This window comes from Triticum aestivum, chromosome 2B (genome assembly GCF_018294505.1).
Source record: "Triticum aestivum cultivar Chinese Spring chromosome 2B, IWGSC CS RefSeq v2.1, whole genome shotgun sequence".
NCBI lineage: Eukaryota > Viridiplantae > Streptophyta > Magnoliopsida > Poales > Poaceae > Triticum > Triticum aestivum.
Genome location: NC_057798.1, coordinates 811013340 through 811031880, shown reverse-complemented (window position 1 = coordinate 811031880; position 18541 = coordinate 811013340). Strand labels below are relative to the sequence as shown.

Here is an 18541-nt window from a genome sequence, read left to right as displayed (position 1 = left end):
CCTAATATGAATGATTGTGCTACATCGCTCATTCCACTTAACATACCAAATATAGTATTTGGGATAGTATATCAAATAGTGTATATTAATAAAATCAAATATATTTTACAACAGCACGAGTTATCATGAAGTAAAAATGTTAAGTATAAATTGTTAGAAACATGTACACGTTTCAAAAATATATAGTCCGACCATGCATTTTTCTATTTTTTTGAAAAAGTCAAATAACCGGAGACAAATAAATGTTTTACATTTATTAAAATATCATAGTGAATCCAGCACTTTGATTGTATCGGTTGTTCAAATTTTTTGATCAATCATTTGTCTAATATTTGCAATACAACATTTTTACCTTCTGTTGGCACTATTAGAATAACATTTTTGCTACAACTAGTTGACTATATGTCAACATTCAAATTTTAGACGATCCGACTATGTTTGCAAGATTCGGGTATGAATAGTCGGGCACACTTTTCCTATTGAATTTAATCTAACCCTTTTTCCATTTCTCCGCCGAACAGTTTGGACAATCTCCGAAAACATGCAACCCAACATGAGTTTTAAGGGCATGTACAATGGTTGATAAGATAGTCTTATCTTAAGTCTTGCATGTAAATTAGAGATGACAAAAAAACATGTCTACAATGGATCATTTCTTAGCCTTATCCTCAATAATTAGTTGTTCCTAGAAACATGGTGAGACAAATTGTGCTAAGAGATCATCTCTTGTCTTCTCTTAAATAAGAGAAGACAAGCCTTATCTTAGGATTTCTCTCTCCTGCACCTCATCATTTATCCTACGTGGCACTCTTAAGATAGAACCATTGTACATGCCCTAAGCAAGTTCCGAAAACATACAATCGCCGAATGGACAACATTTAAACAAGTTCAATATAAACTTAAAACTAAATTAAATAAAACCGGACGATGTACCGATAGGTGACCTCGTAGGCATGGCCTATGAGGCCATCGACACATCGGTCGGTGTCCATGTCGTCGTTTGGTCCGTAGCCCACACCATCGCCATCGCCGTCGTGCTAGGGAAGGAAGGCCTGCCAGGCGTCGCTGCATCTATGTATGGCTGATGTGGTGCGATTGCGGCGCAGACACTCCGCCGCATCTTCTAGCGCCTTGAGCTACTTATCTTCGGCGGCTAGGGTGAAGCGGGTGTGCTTAGACTCTACCAGCCCCACATTGAGGAGCTGACCATTGAGTTGGCGCCAATGGCAGGCATCCGATTGGCCCAAGTCTTCGCGAGCACCTAGGGCAGCGTAGCCTGGCTCTTCGTGACCGCCGCCCTGCGCGTCGTATTGCTTCGTTCCCTGGTTTGCACTTGGACGAGGAGTAGCCATTGCGCCTTTTGAGGTACTAGTGGAAGCATGGGGGACAACTTAGACAGGCTGTCTCCTCCTTCTTGATGGTGGGGAGAATAGAGAACTACCAATGGCTGCATCGATGGCTTCTCCTTCACGTGGTGTCTCATCTAGATGCTCATGGGGACCGTGCCTCCTCCTTCACGTGGAAGCGTTTGATTTGGATGCTGCGGTGTGGCACGGAGAGGCGGCATCAAACGTCAGCCGGTTAGGGACCAAAGCAATGCCTCGTGCATTTATGTTGCAAACTCATCGCCCGTCGCCGTGGGGAGGAGGGATGGCTTCTGCTCCTCCTCATCTAAGGAGAGCGGCTCCACTTTAGCGGTGGACGAAGCCATGGACGAGGAGGGGCCCGACGAGCATGGCGTCGGCGAGAACTCGATCCAAAGTTGGATTTGCCATCGAGAACTCGATCCAGAGCTGGATCTGCTGTCCTGGCGGCTACTGCCAAGCAGCCACCACGTCTAGGTGTTCTTAGCGCCCGTCTTCTTGCTCATCGCCAACTAGGGTGTGTGCGGCGTCTGGTGAAGGTGTAGTAGAGGATGATGAGTGTGAGATAAGCTTTGCATGAAGGAGGTTGGACAGCTATAAAGCTGAAGTAGGCTTCTCGGTCGCCGCGTCGGTCGTGACTCCCTCTCCCTTCTCTATCTATCTGAAGAAAAAACATGTAATTTTGCATCATGTCAAAAATTGGTCAGCAAAAGGGTGCCGGGAGGAGAGCTAAAGCAGCAACCTTTGCTTGACCAGCAACATTTGCTAGTGGTGGTCACACAACCTTTTTCCAAGTCTAGATCTCGAAGCAACTTTTGATGGTTCTCCAAGTTTGACCTGGCCACTTTTAAGTGCAACGAATGCAACCTAAGTAGTAGTAGTAGTAGTAGAGTAGGGTACCATTGTTTTTCTATCCTCACGTTTTGTTTGTTTGTCTGCTTCTTTCTTCCTGTTGCATGCACAAGCAAGCTTCCATGCTAGTGGGCCTTTTTTCTGCTTGCCACTGTCCGTGGTGAGACTGACTCACTCGTCGGTGCCGACGAATATACCAACTCCACATTGGCATCTTTCCTTTTCAAATGAGAGACGAAGAGAAAATGGTATCACGGGAGGAGTGTACCTAGTAATTTCAGTATAAAATACATACATATCGAAATGAGTGGATAAACACACTAAAACATGGCTATATACATTTGATTTATAAAAATAAATAAAACATCTTATATTTATGAACAGAGGGAGTATGCATATTTTTGTACTGCCTATTATTCAGCTAGTTAACCGAGAAAAGAAAATCAGCTTAGCCACCCGTCACCATCGACCTCCCACCTCTCTCCGTCGCCTGCCTCTGCAGACACGTTGGCCACCACCCGTGGCCGGTGTTGCTACCTTGCACTTCCGTATTGCACGAGCCGACACATCTTCAACCATCCCTCTACCCTCTCCCTCCTCTTTTTGACACCGGCAACCCCTCACTTATGACACTTGCTGGTCCCGCTCCTCTTCTACGGTTACTGCGCGGCCAACCATGACATCGCATCTCTGGCTCGGTTCCAATGTCGTCTCCGAAACGCCAAAGGTTTTGGCCAACCGAAGATCATCAAACACATGTTTTCCCCCCTTATTCTCTCTGACAAACAGATTGCACAGAAAAATACCAGCAATTCATTTTACCTCTCAACACGACTTTGTTGTGGATGGACCAGCGTTTTATGTTGTTCTCAAGCGCGTGAGTTGTTGCCGGCCTTGTGCATCCTAATTATTTATGGCGCTGAGGTGTATCCACTTGATGCTACATTTTAAGTTAACAAAAACATTATTTCATTTTTTATTTATAAAAAAAGATATCTTAATAACGGGAAAATAAATAAATTAATAAAAAGGTACAAGGAGAAAAGTATTCCTTGGTACTGTATCTTTCAATCAACCCACCAATCAATGGATTTTAGGTATACGGAGGAGAGGAGAGGAGAGATCCATTTGGATTCAGAGCGAAGACAAAGACAGACGAGAGCGGCAGCTTCCTCCCTACTCCCTACTCTCTCCTACTCCTTCCCCTTCCTACTCCACTGACGGACGGGACTCGGCCTTCTTCTTGCCTTCCTCTCCCCCCTCCCCCCTCCCGCCGCCGCCTTCCTCCGCCGGGGCTGGTTCAGCTACTAACTGCGGCCGGGGGAAGGAGAAAGGCCGCGTCTTTCCCGGCCACCTTTCGGCTCGCCCCCAGCCCACGCGGGAGCCGGATTGGGATGGAGTCGGCGGCCGGCGGCGGGCTGGGCAGCATGCGCGCGGTGCTCGCCATCCTCCAGTGGTGGGGCTTCAACGTCACCGTCATCATCATCAACAAATGGATCTTCCAGGTACCCCGTACCCACCCCCCTTCTCCCCCTCTCGCATCTCATCTCGCCGCCGGCCGCCGTCTCCATTCCTCGGATCTGTGAGTCGGGACCCCGCTCTCCGACCTGATTTGGTGCTAATGCGAGGCGGCCACACCCACAAGGAGCAGGAGGAGCAATTGGTAGCAACGCGTGGCTCTGTTTGCCCCCAATGGGGGAAAAAAGGACCGCCCTTTCTGCGGTTTCCATAGATTCATACTACTACTAGTACAACAAGTCAAGAAGAGCACATTCGTTGGGCTGGGAGCTGCCTCTGCTGCACATCCACTGGACCTAGTGGTTCAGTCTGATTTTGAGATGTCGTCCCCTTCACCAGTTCTGCTCACCACTTCCACCCACCCACCTGTATGTAATCCTTAGTACGTAGTAGTAATGTTTTGCACCTGTAACCCGATTAGCTCTTGGTTCACAGCGTCGTATCCTCGCCGCGAAAATGGAATGAACTAGTCCCGAATGATACGATTCATTTGGGCTGCATAAACCATATGGCATGAGAACAATGGCCCCCTTTCCGGAGAGCAATGTGTTTGTTTGGTGATATGACATTAACCCCCCTTTTTTATTTCTGCAGAAGCTGGATTTCAAGTTCCCCCTGACGGTGTCCTGCGTCCACTTCATATGCTCTTCCATCGGGGCATACGTCGCGATCCACGTGCTCAAGGCGAAGCCGCTGATTCAGGTCGAGCCCGAGGACCGCTGGAAGAGGATCTTCCCCATGTCCTTCGTGTTCTGCATGAACATCGTGCTCGGGAACGTCAGCCTGCGCTACATCCCGGTCTCCTTCATGCAGACTATCAAATCGTTCACCCCTGCAACCACAGGTACAGCACAGTCATTCTGTGCTCTTACTGCCGCATTATTCCTGTTCACAAAGAAGCAGTAGAGTTGTGGTGTTGCTGCCTATTAACAACTTTTCTGACGGTTCCGTGTGATGCAGTTATTCTGCAGTGGTTGGTTTGGAGCAAGCACTTCGAGTGGCGCATATGGGCTTCGCTGGTCCCGATAGTCGGGGGGATCCTCCTAACCTCAATGACAGAGCTCAGCTTCAACATTTTTGGTTTCTGTGCTGCCATGATTGGCTGCCTCGCCACGTCTACCAAGACCATCTTGGCAGAGTCCCTGCTCCATGGATACAAATTTGACAGGTACATGCTCATCTCGTTGTGTAATGTCTGATGCTTTAGCAACTGGTGTTGTCTGGCATCCGTAAGTTTAAAACATTTTATCTTCTTTCTTCCTAAAAGGATAAGTTGTTTTTTGAGTTCGAGGATCAAAAGATCTAGTTCTTACTGTAGTGCTACCGGTCAGGTTCAGTCCTGTAAGTTCTTGCCTCGGTCAGATGATTTATCAAGTATTCTCTGTTTCTACAGCATTAACACAGTGTACTACATGGCACCCTTTGCCACCATGATACTGGCTCTACCAGCAATGTTGCTTGAAGGAGGTGGCGTAATCGACTGGTTCTACACGCACGACTCTGTCTTTTCTTCGCTGATTATCATCCTAGGCTCAGGGGTGCTTGCGTTTTGCCTCAACTTCTCCATCTTCTACGTGATCCATTCAACCACCGCTGTGACCTTCAATGTTGCTGGCAACCTTAAAGTAAGACCATTCTGGACTATCTATGCTTTTTTCCCACAAGCTTCTCCTCTGTTTCCACAACTGAACATTCCACTGTAGGTTGCTGTCGCCGTGTTGGTCTCGTGGTTGATCTTCCGGAACCCAATCTCCCCCATGAATGCAATTGGATGCGCAATCACGCTCGTCGGCTGTACTTTCTATGGGTATGTGAGGCATCTCATCTCCCAACAGCAGGCTGCTGCGCCCCTAGGGAGCCAAGGAACGAACTCGCCGAGAAGTCGGGTGGAGATGCTCCCCCTTGTAGGCGACAAGGAAGATAAGGTCTAGCAAGGCAATACTCCCATATTCAAGAGCCGTTCATTTCAGCGGTTGACGGTACATTACAGTTTGGCACACAGATGCTGAGTTGAGGGAGGCCAGTAAATTGGTAGGGGGGCAACACTTTTTTGTGAAGCTACATTATGTTGTACTCGGGCAAACTGCGAGGGTTTGTTCAGTTACTAGTTCTCATAGGGTTACTAGTTATCTACTTAATCAAATCCCCCCGGACAATTCGTGCGATTAGGATGGTGCTTCTGTTTTCTTGTTTTGCTGCCATATGTTTAGACCTTAAACTGCTGGTATGAAAATTAATGGCATTATGATACGAGTCATCTTTGCATCGAAATTCTGTTGCACATTGTCTTTCTGTTGCATATTGTCTCTGATTGGAAAAAAGAACTAGGAACATAAAGGTTAAGCCACTTCCCATGTTTAGTTATGCAGGAATGTAAAGAATTAAACGAATTATCTACAAATTATGTGATTTCACTTTACTGATTGTGAATTTTACAACAATAAAACTTAGTGGTACATGTATTTTGGACCTCACTTCCCCCAAAAGTTTGCCTAAAAGGTGCAAATTTTGGATAACTTTACAAGTGAATTACATACACCCCTCCTATGTACACTGCTTGCAAAATGGCTAAAAATAGGCTGGAAGATGAACTCATAATGGCGAGGGCAGTTCATCACTGAATTGAGCATGTCTCGGTTTGATGATGAGGCTTCTGGCTGTCAATCTTTGTCAAGTTACAGTTGCCGCGAGCGCAATATTTACAGGTCCCTGAACTCTTCTTTGCGGTGGTCCAATCATCTGGGACCGTCAGGAAATACTTGGCCATGAACTTCCTGAACCTTTTCTTGTACTCCCTGGGTGAAATTACTGTCGGCGACTCATTCTTTGGCACCACGAGAGAAGTCTTCGCCCATGTCTCCAGTTGCTTGTCCCATGTGTACTGCCTCAGGTAGTCGATGATGCCAAGTACAAACTCATGGTTTTGTTCGTCGACTCCCACAAGTAGAGAGTAGTCCATAACATTAACTGACTGCAAGCGAGCGTAATAATTTTGTTTTGTTAAACCATATTCTGATAGAAACATGGCTAATTTACCTGTGGGTTAAAAAGTGAAGTAGATGCATACCGTGAGGAAAGATGTATCGTTCCAGATTGCCCGCTGCAAGAGATGTTTCGTTCTCCCGCCAATATAGATTGGAGAAACACGCATGTCCTCGACAAAGTTTTGATCCAAGTAGACAGTGTGAGGGTCACTCGAGTCGGCTATGTATCGAGAGAAAACCGCACCTTTAAGATCGTATATCCGTGATACATTATGTCCAAAGAGGAGATTTTCCATCACCATCAGATCAATCTTCACTTCCTTGCCATGCCTTATCTGCTTAACCTGAAACAGGGACACTCACACTGTAAAAACACATGCACATCAGAAGAAGAAAAATGGAAATTATGCTCCATATATTGATGTAAAATACCTGATAGATGCCTAGAATTTTGGCAAGGCAGGTTTGGCTCCCGGTGTCGAGAGAGTGGTAAACATGCTTAAAGTAATCAGGGGCAAATTCTATGAAAGACTCGAACTCCGTCTTCTGTATTTGCTTGACGATGAACCTGCCATCCATTGTTTTCGCAAAGAAAGCCTTGCTCTTTCCGCCTTGCGCGTTCCATTTCTTGCACCGGCTTATGGAAGCGACATATGCAAGCTCGGATGGACAGCATTTCTGTCTAAGAGTGTAAAACTGATTAGCGTGCACACATATAACTGAATATTTTCCTTTGAGATTTGCTTTCCCATTGACAGATATCTCCGGATGGAGAGAGGATGATAGGAGCGAGCTGTCGTAGTTGTACAGTTCGTCGGACAAAAAGCCTGCTTCAGAATCTGAAGATTCAGATGACCAGGATGATGAAGAGGCGGAAGAGGAACATTCGGATAACATGCTAGGAGTGTCCGATGCATGACTCTCGACAATAGAATCCAGTAGGTGGCGACGGTCCTCGGATATGGCGAGAGCACGGGAGACTATGCTGGATATCTCATCCTCTGATACAGACAAGACATTGCCACCCGGACCAACGACGAACCGCGGAGAGGGCGCCTCTTCAGCAGATTGTTTGTGCAAGGGTGGTAAATGAGATGGCGAATAGCGGTTAACAAGCTCAAATTTGTCCAAGCATCCAGCCTGAAGCTCCTTCCTGTAAGCCAATCTTAACTCACTAAGGGGACTCCAGACCCATCTCTCCCTGTCCTCCCATTCTGAAACTCTGAATTGTTGAATACCTTGCTTAAAGGACATCGTACGTTGTAAAATTGGACCATTTCTCTGCCCCTGAGCATCCAATCTATCTGATGTTCCGGAAGGTGACATCTTTCCGCTATCTTGCTTTTCGTAATGCCTATCCTGATGGGCTTCATCAGTCAGTGCTGATGAATGTCTGTTCACCCCCAGTTCACCAAACTGAACTGGCTCAATAGATCCATTCTCCAATGATAGTTGGCTGCTGGTGCCCTCGGCGATATCATCGGCCTCGGCTCCAGTTACCATTCGGTCATGAGTAAGTTCAATAGTCACCTTCTTCATGCTGTTACTCATTCTTTCTTTTCCAGCAGATTTACAAAGTAGAAGTCCATGCAACCGACGGTCCCAGACGTACTGTCCAAGCAGAAGGTCCTGATAGAGCCAATTTACATCAAGAATCTCATGCACCGAGGACCTAGACATCCCATGCCGATCAAAAGCCTTCATGAGAAAATCCTGCATGATGGTATCAAATTATCAATGGACAATCAGAAAAATAACGATTACCAGAAATCATGAGTAACTTCATTAAATAAAAGTAACAATAAAAGGGGCATGCAGCTTACCACAAACTCGGCCTTCTCTTTAACCAACATCTCTTCGAGTTGAGAAAACTCTTTAACGGGAAGGAAGGCGCCGCAGTTGATCACCACCTCAGGAAACTGATTCTTCATGTGCTCTATTATGTTTTCAACTTCAGTGAAAATGGTAACTCCTCTGGCAAGAACCTAAAGGAACACGACAGAGGCATTAGAGTGAACTCAGAAGGTTGGTATATAAGGTGACCATGAAATAAAATAAAAGAAGCAAATAAAAACTGTACATACATTTCTCCCCTGTTGCTCGAACAACTCATGTGTACTGGGATTATGGAACTGGAGGGTTTGTTGTGGCTTGCAGGCGTTGTATATTTCGACCGATGAATACTGAAACATTGCAACTTTGGAGCCCAGCCTGAAGTTGACAGATCCCATACCAAAAGGAAGAAAATTTTATCAATATTATTTTTGCAAGAAAAAAGTTTGACAACAAAATTTTTAGACAAATAGAAAACAACTTCTTGAATCATTTCAAATAAAATGCTAACGGGTGCGTGTGTATACCCAAAAAAGCGCAAGCAGTCCCTGTTTACCGAGTGTCCACATACTGATAGCCTTCTATCAGCAGAGTGGCTTGAAAAGCTGAGTTCAAGGAACTTCCCGAATGAGAGATTCCGTGCCTCGGCCGACATCATCACTCTTCGAGATGATTTGGATATTCCGCTTTCCTGCTCACATCTTAGGCATCTAGTCCACATCCAAATTTTCCCTTTGGATTCACCAGACAAGCGATGCTCAGGCAGCAAACGCTTCACAAGAACGGTCAGATTACCGTCACGGTGGGTGTAAGAATACATGTGAGCCTCTGGAGGTTCTCCACATGAGAAACAGCTTAGGTTCTGCCACAAATAAATATTCAGGAATCATGAGCAGTTGTAAGTACCAAATTTGTGCAGCTGACAGGGATAGCCCAGAGAGCATAATGTAAAACAATAAATCATCTTTTTTTTTTGAGCAAACAGTAAGAAAGGATCCCTACTGATTCTTTTCATTAAAAGAGACATGTACAAAAAGAAAACAAAAGTAGAAGGAGATTACCAGTGAAAATAAATTATCCATGAAAAATATTATCTAGATTGCTCAACATAAGAGGGATAGTATAACAACAGCGTTACCTGATTCTGCAAAATGTCTTGCAAATATCGTCCTAAGGAGACATCAAAATTTCCATAATAATTTATCCGGGACAGATGACTCTGCTCACAAATGACCTGTTTTGCGATGCATTGGCTAGACATCAAAATCAGTATGCTCTGAGAATCCAACACGTCGTCAGCCTCGTCATTGTGTAAGGTTTTCTCTTCACAGTAAGGGGTGCTGTGTTCCTCCTCATTTTCAAATGCAACTGACAATTGCTCATGTATCATTTGTTGATCTGTTTGTTTCTGGAAATCTTTTAAACTGTCCGTGTACTCACCGGAATCAACTGGTCCATCTGTCGTTACCACGGCATGAAGACCTTCACTTGGTACTTGTTGATTGAGCTCAGGTGTTCCTTCTTTCTGGTTATCAGCTGTCTCTTGAGAAGTGACAGGTAGATAAATATTCTGACGGCGGAATTTATCGATGAATCCTCTCAGTGACCCCGAGACCGATGACACTAGCATTTTTTCAGAAGGAAGTGCATGATTTGAATGGACGGTTCTACTTGCACCCTCCATGAGCTCACTCGAGCAGCCATCCGTCGGTGAGTGTAAGGCATCTGAATTTGCAGAATGAGCAGTACTTGTCTCTGCATCAGAACTACGCTCCAGTGATTTGTTACAGCTGACATCATTCTCTGGATGACTGACAGGAAATGATGGCCCTTCGTTCATACCAACAGAGTTTGGAGCATTTGTATCAGTCAAGAATACCCTCTGATCTTCAAAGAAGGATGCCTCAAGAACCAGGTGGTACGCGGCAAACACTGTGTGGAGTATGACTTGCTTGACTTTCTTCAGTTCGTCGCTATTTGCTCCTCGCAATAATATCTGCAGAAAGCAAAATTTATAATGGCTTCATGAAATAGATTCAACATGAATGAATCTTATATATATCTTTTGACACTGAATGAATCCTGTATATACCGTGCATCCCAACGGCCTGGGAAAGCCTTCCAAGAACATCAACGTTTTCAACGGCCGCTTCCCGCCCTCACCACCATTATGCTCCTCCGTGACCTTTTCAATGTGGAAGTAATCGCACTGCTTCAGCTTCGTCGTGGTCATGATGTCTAAAACAGAGACTATAGGAGATCCAGAGCAGCGTGCAATTCTCTGCAACCGGTCAAGCTTCATATCGAGCACCAGAGTGACACCCTGGTTCAGTAGAAGCTCCTGTATGTCCCGCGAAACTGTTTTCTCCACCAGGATGACATCTGGAGCACATTTCTCCATCACTAGGCTGATAGCCTTTTCCAAATGGTCCTTTTCCTGGTAAAGAAGATACAAAAAGACCCTCTCAAGTTGTGTTTCAGGAAAGAGCATAAATCATCTCTGACATACAAAAAAATACGGATTCAGTATTTGAAGAAAAATCATATATATGTAGTTCAAACCTGTCCCATGGAATCAAATGATGAGAGGCCGACATCGGAGTCCCCGAGGGTGCCTCCGAGCAGCAGCAGCTTGGGGTTGTGGCACTTGGTGGGCATGTGCTTGTGAGCTGCATACTTCCTGAAGACCAACCCGTTGATAACCTCACTGCAAACATGACATAAACAGCTCCATCAGAGCACTCTATTGCCGCAACGATGATCCGGTGTCGATCAGCATACATATATGGCTTGTAATTAGGAGACTGGTATATGTTTGTTACCACTGTCGCCGGGTGCCGGAGGCGATGCGCTTGACCTTGATATAAGACCCAGGGTCCATTTCATTTCCGGCCTTGCCGTCAGGCTTGATGAGCAGAGCAGCCTCCCAGGACAGGGCGGTGACGATGTCGAGCCAGCCCTCGCCGCTGTCGTCTTCCCGTGGCAAGGAGATGCCGGCGGACGCTAGGAACCGGGTGGTGAGCATCTTGAGCTGCCTGTCCATGGCCTTGAGCATCCCCGTGTGCCGCTCCTCCCTGGGGCTAGGACTCGGGCTGGGTTCAGAGTCACTGGAGCTCGGCTGCCCCCAACTGATACCATCATGCCATTCATCATCATCGTCGTCGTCGTCATCATCATCATTTGTGTGCACATCCAAATGTTTGGTATCATCATCGTTGCTGGCCGCCTCTGGCGGCACCCAGACGGCATCACCCTCCTCGGCGCCGGTGAATTCAGCGGCACCGTCAGAGTCGTCGGCATGCTTGGCGGTTGCTTGGTACGCCGGCAGCAGGAAATGGACACGGTTGTGTTTACCGTCGACGCTGCCCTCCCTGCAACAGCAGATACAGATACAGATACATGTATATTATCACCTCAGAACCAAACATATATAGAGTAGCTACTAGGGATGGGATGCAGGATTAGGAGGAGGGAAAAGGAGATGACAGACACACATACCTAGTGATACTGCTGGTGCTGGTGCTGGTGGTGATGATGAGTGTATTGTTGTTCATGGCGAAATTACTGAAATTAAGCTCAGATGGCCCCCTTGTTGTGCATGTATGTCAGTTAGTCAGTCAGCAGGCTGAAGAATTTCCTGCCTGCCTGACTGATTGCTCCCCTTGCTTGCTTGTGTAAACTGGAAGGAAGTGGAAGATATATTAAAAGAGTAGTTATCGATACGGATGAACGAATCGACTAGAGGAGCAGTGGTGATTGATGCAGTTGATGGGGTCGAGGGATTACTGCATCTGAATTGGAGGAATGTTCATCATATTCATTCAGAGTAAAAGTTTCAGAGTGTATGTATGGAAATTAAGAGGGAGGAAATGGATGTCATCATTTTTCCTTGATACAGCGAGAGATTCAATTGATTCAGTCTACAAATTAACAAAGTAGTAGTAGTAGTAGTAGATTGTAAAGAAGAAAGAATGGAAGTGCTGGCGCGGAGATGAACTTACTCACCTTTGCAGCTTGGTCGCCTGGGAGGACCAAAAATCACAAGGGGAAACGAAACGAAATGGGATCGTCGTCGCCGCCGATGGCTGTGGCCGGAGCCGGAGTTGGAACAAGCAGCAGCCGATGGAGCAACAGATCTGGTCTGCTAGGATTGTCGCCGGCGAGGGAGAAGAAGACGGAGATGGAACCGGCAGAAGCAGCAGCAATGGAGCAACGGAGCAGAGCAGGGAAGAAATAGGAGCAGGAGAAGAAGAAGACGACGAATAACCCGTCCAATCCAAGAGAGCGAGCGGAGGCTGGCCGGTAGCTACTCGATCGTGTCGGTGTCTCGTCACCTCCCCCTCAGCTGACAATCACCCAACCCAAACCAGGCAACCACCCAAACCAAGCAAAGCCAAGGATTGAGGAGATAGGAGATGAGGATTTGACCACCCCGGCGCCGGAAACTCAAACCATTGATTGATCGATCGATCGATCGATTTTGTACTACAAAAATCAATCTTTCTTTCTTGTGTGCCTCTCTTTCTTGAAATGATTTTCTTTTTTTTTTTGCGGGGGAAATGATTTTCTTTGGTGTGTAGACAGATAAGCCACACACTAATAAACCAGTTTATATAGTACGTACGTATTTGTCGTTGAGATGATTCCAGCACGTTACTGCGTTTCTGTCCAGTGTAGTGTAGGTACGCCGCGTGGCCAGGCCCAGTATGAGTAGACGTACGTCGCATGACATGCACGCTGACACATGGCCGATCGTCTTCTCTTGTCAGACAGTAAACATGCGTACGTGTCCCGCTTAGCCAGCCACGCCACGATCCCATGATTCCATCCTCCATGGATGAATCAAATCAAACTTGTTCCGCTGCTGCTTGGCCAGAAATTATTGATTGTGCCCGCAACGCATCCTGTGAGGAGGCCGCACCAAGCGCAATTATTGACGCCGTTTTCTTCCCACATTCACTAATCGATTATATTAATTATTTATTACAATCTTTTGTTATGCGTACGTACGTATGGTAAGATTTGGTGCCAGATCTTTGGACCAAATCAAGCGTCTATCTGCGACGACTACGGCTCCTATTTATCGGTCCTAAGGGACACATCCACACAAGGATTCCAACCTGTCATCGTCAATGTCAGACGGCTCCCATGTAGGAGCGACGGCTACCTCTTGCTCTTGTTCTAGCAGCGACGATGCTCTTTTAGTGGCCTAGAAATCTCGATGTAAATTTTATTGTGTTTGAGATGCCTTATCATCTTCTTAATATCCCAGATTCTGTTAAAAAACCATTTTACATAGTTGACGATTCTTTCAACTATCGAAATTAGTATTCCATTTACATGCATGGTTGATTACACCAGGTAAATAACTAATTAGCCCACAAAGCGTCTGTATTAAATTAAAAGTGATACTAGTGACTCTCAGATCCATTTCGGTCCAATCACTCAATTATTGTAGTTGTTTTTTTCCTCTCTAGATGGGACGCCATTTTAGACTCGTTTTGTGGTTGTTCTGTGATCTTAACTTAATGTGGTGCATCAAGTTTACACAACAAAATTCAAAATTTCCCTTCAGGTTTTTTTTTCTCCTTCCCCTCGATGGCTAGGGTTTCCTATAAGCAGGCGAGGCAGTATCAGCTCCATGAAAATGGAATAAGGTGTGCAGGTTGGAGACTGAGATCCTCCGAGTCACCTAAATTTGTAGTGACTGGCATGCGAGTCCATCGAGTCACCTAAATTTGCAGTGGCTGACATGTAGGTCCACATGCTAGGCACTTCAAAAACCAGGTGATGTAAGCTAGAGAATCTCTGTCCACAGGCCGGTGGATGCACACACACAGAGAGTGCGTTTGTTGATATCACACACATAATTATGGAAAATAGAAATTTACTCTTGAAATTTTCATGAAAAAACATATTAACCAGTCATCAGTGGCGGGGCTACAAATACAAAGTTGGGCGGGCCAGACTGAAACTGACCTTAAGTCTAGGCTGCAATCTTGTAGTGCTTTGTATTCACGGGCTGATCCTATGTATAGTTTTGTAATTTTGCTAAAAGTCTGGGTGGTCGATGGCCTATTCGGCCACAACGTAGCTCCGCCGGTGGTGCCAGTCATGCTCTATATGAAAATCGCAAAAAATAGGTTACCATACGGAAAGCTACAATGTAATTTTAACTCGTAGGGCAAAAAAATATGGCTATTATTATTAATATTGATTTGTAATAAATAAATATAAATGCGTACTTGGCAGGCCAGATGTCTGGCTAGCTCTACTCTAGCTCATGTGTGCAAGCAAGGTGACATGATTAGATACACCAATAATTCCTACCTCAATTTATAATAAGAAAACTACGGGTGATTGAGCAATATTATTGAACATGGTGTTGACCATTTGTTTTTTGTTTTTGTTTCTGAGATAGCTCACCACTCATGTCGAGTGGTATGGTGTTGACCATTTGAGCATCCAATTGGACCGATCTCCACGCCACAAACAAATAATTTCCCCTCTCCACATCTAATCCTCTCCATTCATAAATAAATGGCGTGAACCCGTTCGTGAACATGAGAAACATCCTTAAACCTGCAAATTAAGCTATAACATCGTCTTAAATGCGCGTCATAACATTTCGCAAACCCCTCCATGAGATAAAATGAATTTTCGTGTCTAAAAAAAGTAGCCAGCCAAACAAGACAACACACTTGTGTGTCTAGCATATCAGATTTGACTTTGTCCGATACGAAATATCCTTGGCTTGGGCCAGTTACCGGAAGAACCCTTCGCTCCTCCAGCCCACGCCCAACTCCCATCTAGGGTTTCCTTGCCTCTTGCCGGCGCCGCCGGTCCGCCTTTGGTCCTCGGATCATGGAGGCACGGTGGATCCCGGCCCTTGCCGGCGGGAGGGCTCCGTTTTTAGATGCTTTTCTGAGTTTTGTTAGGTTTTGTGTCATGCTCAAGAAGATGAGACGGTGGCGGCTTCTTGAAGATGGAATAAGGTCCTCCCCGCCTAGCCCCCGTCCCGGTGATGTTTCAAGCATCGTCGGAAGGCGTGTGGAGGTTTGTCTCCGGCGGATCTCATGGGATCCGGTCGGCGTTTGTCTTCGGTGGATCCGACTGGATCCGGTCTTCGCTCGTCTACGTCTGTGTGTCTGCAGGTTGGATCCTTCTAGTCTATACTTCTCTTCATCGGCGGCGGTTGCTGTTCTGGTGCGCTGGTCCTATGGGGCCTTAGCACGACGACTTCCCGACTGTCTACTACAACAATGTTTGCCCGGCTCCGACGAGGGAGGGGCGATGACGGCGGCGCGCCTTCGGCTCGCTCCAGAGATTGTAGTCGTCGCTAGGTGGTCTACAGACCTGGATGTAGTTTTTACTTCTAGTGTTCTTTGTACTACCTTGACAGTTGATTAATAGATCGGAAGTTTTCACGCAAAAAAAAAGTAGCCAGATAAAGATAAGCTAGAAAATTATTTAGTTGAGAAATCAAGCCGGACATGCAATCTGCTGTAAAAAAAGCCGACCATGCAATCCGCTGTAAAAAAACCCGACCATGCAATCTATCCTATCAAAATCTTTTTGAAAAAAAATGCGATCATATCAAGATATCATGCATGGACGATCCCTTGAAAAGAATCATGCATGTACGATCCATGAACATCCGGCTAGAATTTGGTGGTTAGACATGGACAAGATCCATGCATAGTCCAAATTCGACATGGGACAGGATTGTACGTACACATGCAAGGTGGTAAATTTGATGTGGCCGGCCAATCCATTTGGATTAACTGTCAGTGGATCGATATATTGTGGTAACTATAATATGAAATGTCGGTATATCACATCAGGTGTGGATAAAATTCATCTTTCAACTCAGGTAAAAAAAACAGGTAGGATGGTGTACCAATCACAAAAGAAACAAATGGCAAAATGCTGACCGATTTGGCCTGGCGGACGGCGCATCCAGGTAAGGTCACTTCGATCTGAACCAGCGACATCCTCTGCTGGTAGGTGGCCACAGGTCCATAGACATGATCGATCGATCGAGCCAGCAGCAAACTAATTGACAGATGCCCGCAAAAAGAAGAACTAATTGACAGATGAAAATTAGTAGAGAGGGTATGTTGTTGACTGAAGAGAAAATGAGCTACTTGGCAACTGTAAATTCAAAAAAAGGGTAGCCAAGATAAAATGATAGGAGTGAAAAGAGTTTGCGGCGTGGCATCAGGCTAGTCTATTCAAGAGAATCTACAACTGGACCCCATACGCGACCAAATGTGTGGGCGGGTTGCCCGGTGACTGCCTCGACAAAAAAAAAAACAACACCCAACCGCACGTCCCATATCCAGCCCAAATGTCTGGACTGACCGACACTTTTCATATCTGACCCATATCTAGGGTGGATATGAGATATCCGGACGTGTCTGCCACGTCGGACTGACAACTAGGGCCCATGCCTATTCGCCCATATCCGCTCCTCCTTGTCTAACCAGTCCTCTCCTCATCTCCGTTGGCCCTCGTCCGCACATGCACCACTGGACTTCCGTCGTCACCCCCAACCTAAGCCTTCGCCACCGGAGACCGCAACCCACACCGCTATCGACCAGGCCGGCCCGGTACGTCCAACTCCCCCATATATACACCTCATGCTCTATGTGTTCAATGAAGTGTTAGAGCCAGATTTTTATTCTTTCGGTCACTATTTATAGGCCACCAATGGATTCGTCGTGGAATGATGGCTATGGGAACCCCAACCTTAATGAATCCATATTCAACGAATTCATCGCCTCGCTAGATTCGGACAATGAGGAAGCTGAAATGATGATGAGCATCCAAGAGGAGCTAAAGAAGGCAGAGGAGCACGTCTTGAACTTCAATGGTTTCATAAAGGGCCGGAGAATAATTCCACGGGATAGGATTGCAGGTGCAAGGCTTCTATACACGGACTACTTCACGGCAGACCCAACATTCCCTGAAAGTTTCTTTCTACGTCGCTACCTTTCTACGTCGCTACCTAATGAACGGAAATTTGTTCTTGAATGTAGTGACGGCCATGGAGAAGGCTAATGACAACTTCAAGCTGAGGAAGTATTTTTGTGGCCAACTTTCCATCTCTCCTCTGCAGAAATGCAGAACTGCTCTCTGGATGCTTGCTGAGGGAAAGGCCGCAGATGCAAGAGAGCACGGTCCTTCAGATCACGGTGCAATTTGCACACACTATGGTGAAGGACTTTGGAGCAGAGTACCTAAGGGAGCCAACTGTGGAGGACACAGAAAAATTGTTGGCAACTGAGCAACAAGAGGATGCCCAGGTATGTTAGGTCCATTTGATTTCATGCACTGGCAATGGAAGAACATCCCAAAAGGTTTGCACGGGCAATAACAAGGTCACGTCAAAGAAGCCACCATCATACTTGAAGCAGTGGCATAGAAGGAATTCCAGATTTGGCATGCCCGGTTTGTGCAATGACATCAATGTGCTCCAACGATCTTATTTGTTCAAGAGACTTAAGGATGGGAAGCTCCACCGTGTAACTGCACCGTCAACGTACAGAACTACACCATGGGGTCCTACCTTGCCGACGGTATCTATTCTTAGTGGGTGGCGTTTGCTAAGACCATATCTGATCTCCAAGGCAACAAACAAAGCCGCTTTGCAACAATTCAAGAGGCAGTTATGAAGGATGTGGAAAGGGCATTTGGAGTGCTCCAAGTTTGTTGGGGTATGGTTCGTGGAGTTGCGATTGTGTGGGAAGCGGAGACACTTTGCAGCTCATGGCATGTTGTGTAATCTTGCATAACGTGATTGTCGAGGATGAGAGTGAAGAGGTAGCACGCACGCATGATTTTGAGAAGCCCGAAACTCATGTCTGCCTCTCAGAAAAAGAGTAGAGTAGTGGTGCCAACTTTTTGGAGAGGCATCGATAACAACGAGACCGAACAAGTGCATATGCAACTTCTAAATAATCTTGTGGAGCATGTATGGGTCCACAC

The 18541-nt window shown here is 46.0% G+C and overlaps 2 protein-coding genes across 2 annotated transcripts; one reads left to right on the top strand and one right to left on the bottom strand.

Moving 5' to 3' along the window:
* Positions 1-3411: 3411 nt before the first annotated feature.
* LOC123047613 (UDP-galactose transporter 1) lies at positions 3412-6005 on the top strand. Its single transcript, XM_044471198.1, has 5 exons — positions 3412-3721; positions 4329-4578; positions 4695-4902; positions 5128-5359; positions 5438-6005. Exons 1-5 carry the CDS (start codon positions 3611-3613, stop codon positions 5663-5665), a joined length of 1029 nt encoding a protein of 342 aa, XP_044327133.1. The 5' UTR covers positions 3412-3610; the 3' UTR covers positions 5666-6005.
* Positions 6006-6124: 119 nt separating this feature from the next.
* Positions 6125-12923, bottom strand: LOC123047612 (putative 1-phosphatidylinositol-3-phosphate 5-kinase FAB1D). Its single transcript, XM_044471197.1, has 12 exons — positions 12557-12923; positions 12050-12230; positions 11374-11922; positions 11114-11258; positions 10644-10988; positions 9690-10547; positions 9079-9413; positions 8803-8929; positions 8542-8703; positions 7151-8431; positions 6802-7062; positions 6125-6705 (listed from the first exon to the last, which is right to left on the bottom strand). The coding sequence occupies exons 2-12, from the start codon at positions 12103-12105 to the stop codon at positions 6349-6351; spliced, it is 4476 nt and encodes a 1491-aa protein (XP_044327132.1). The 5' UTR covers positions 12106-12230; positions 12557-12923; the 3' UTR covers positions 6125-6348.
* Between the last annotated feature and the right edge of the window lie 5618 nt (positions 12924-18541).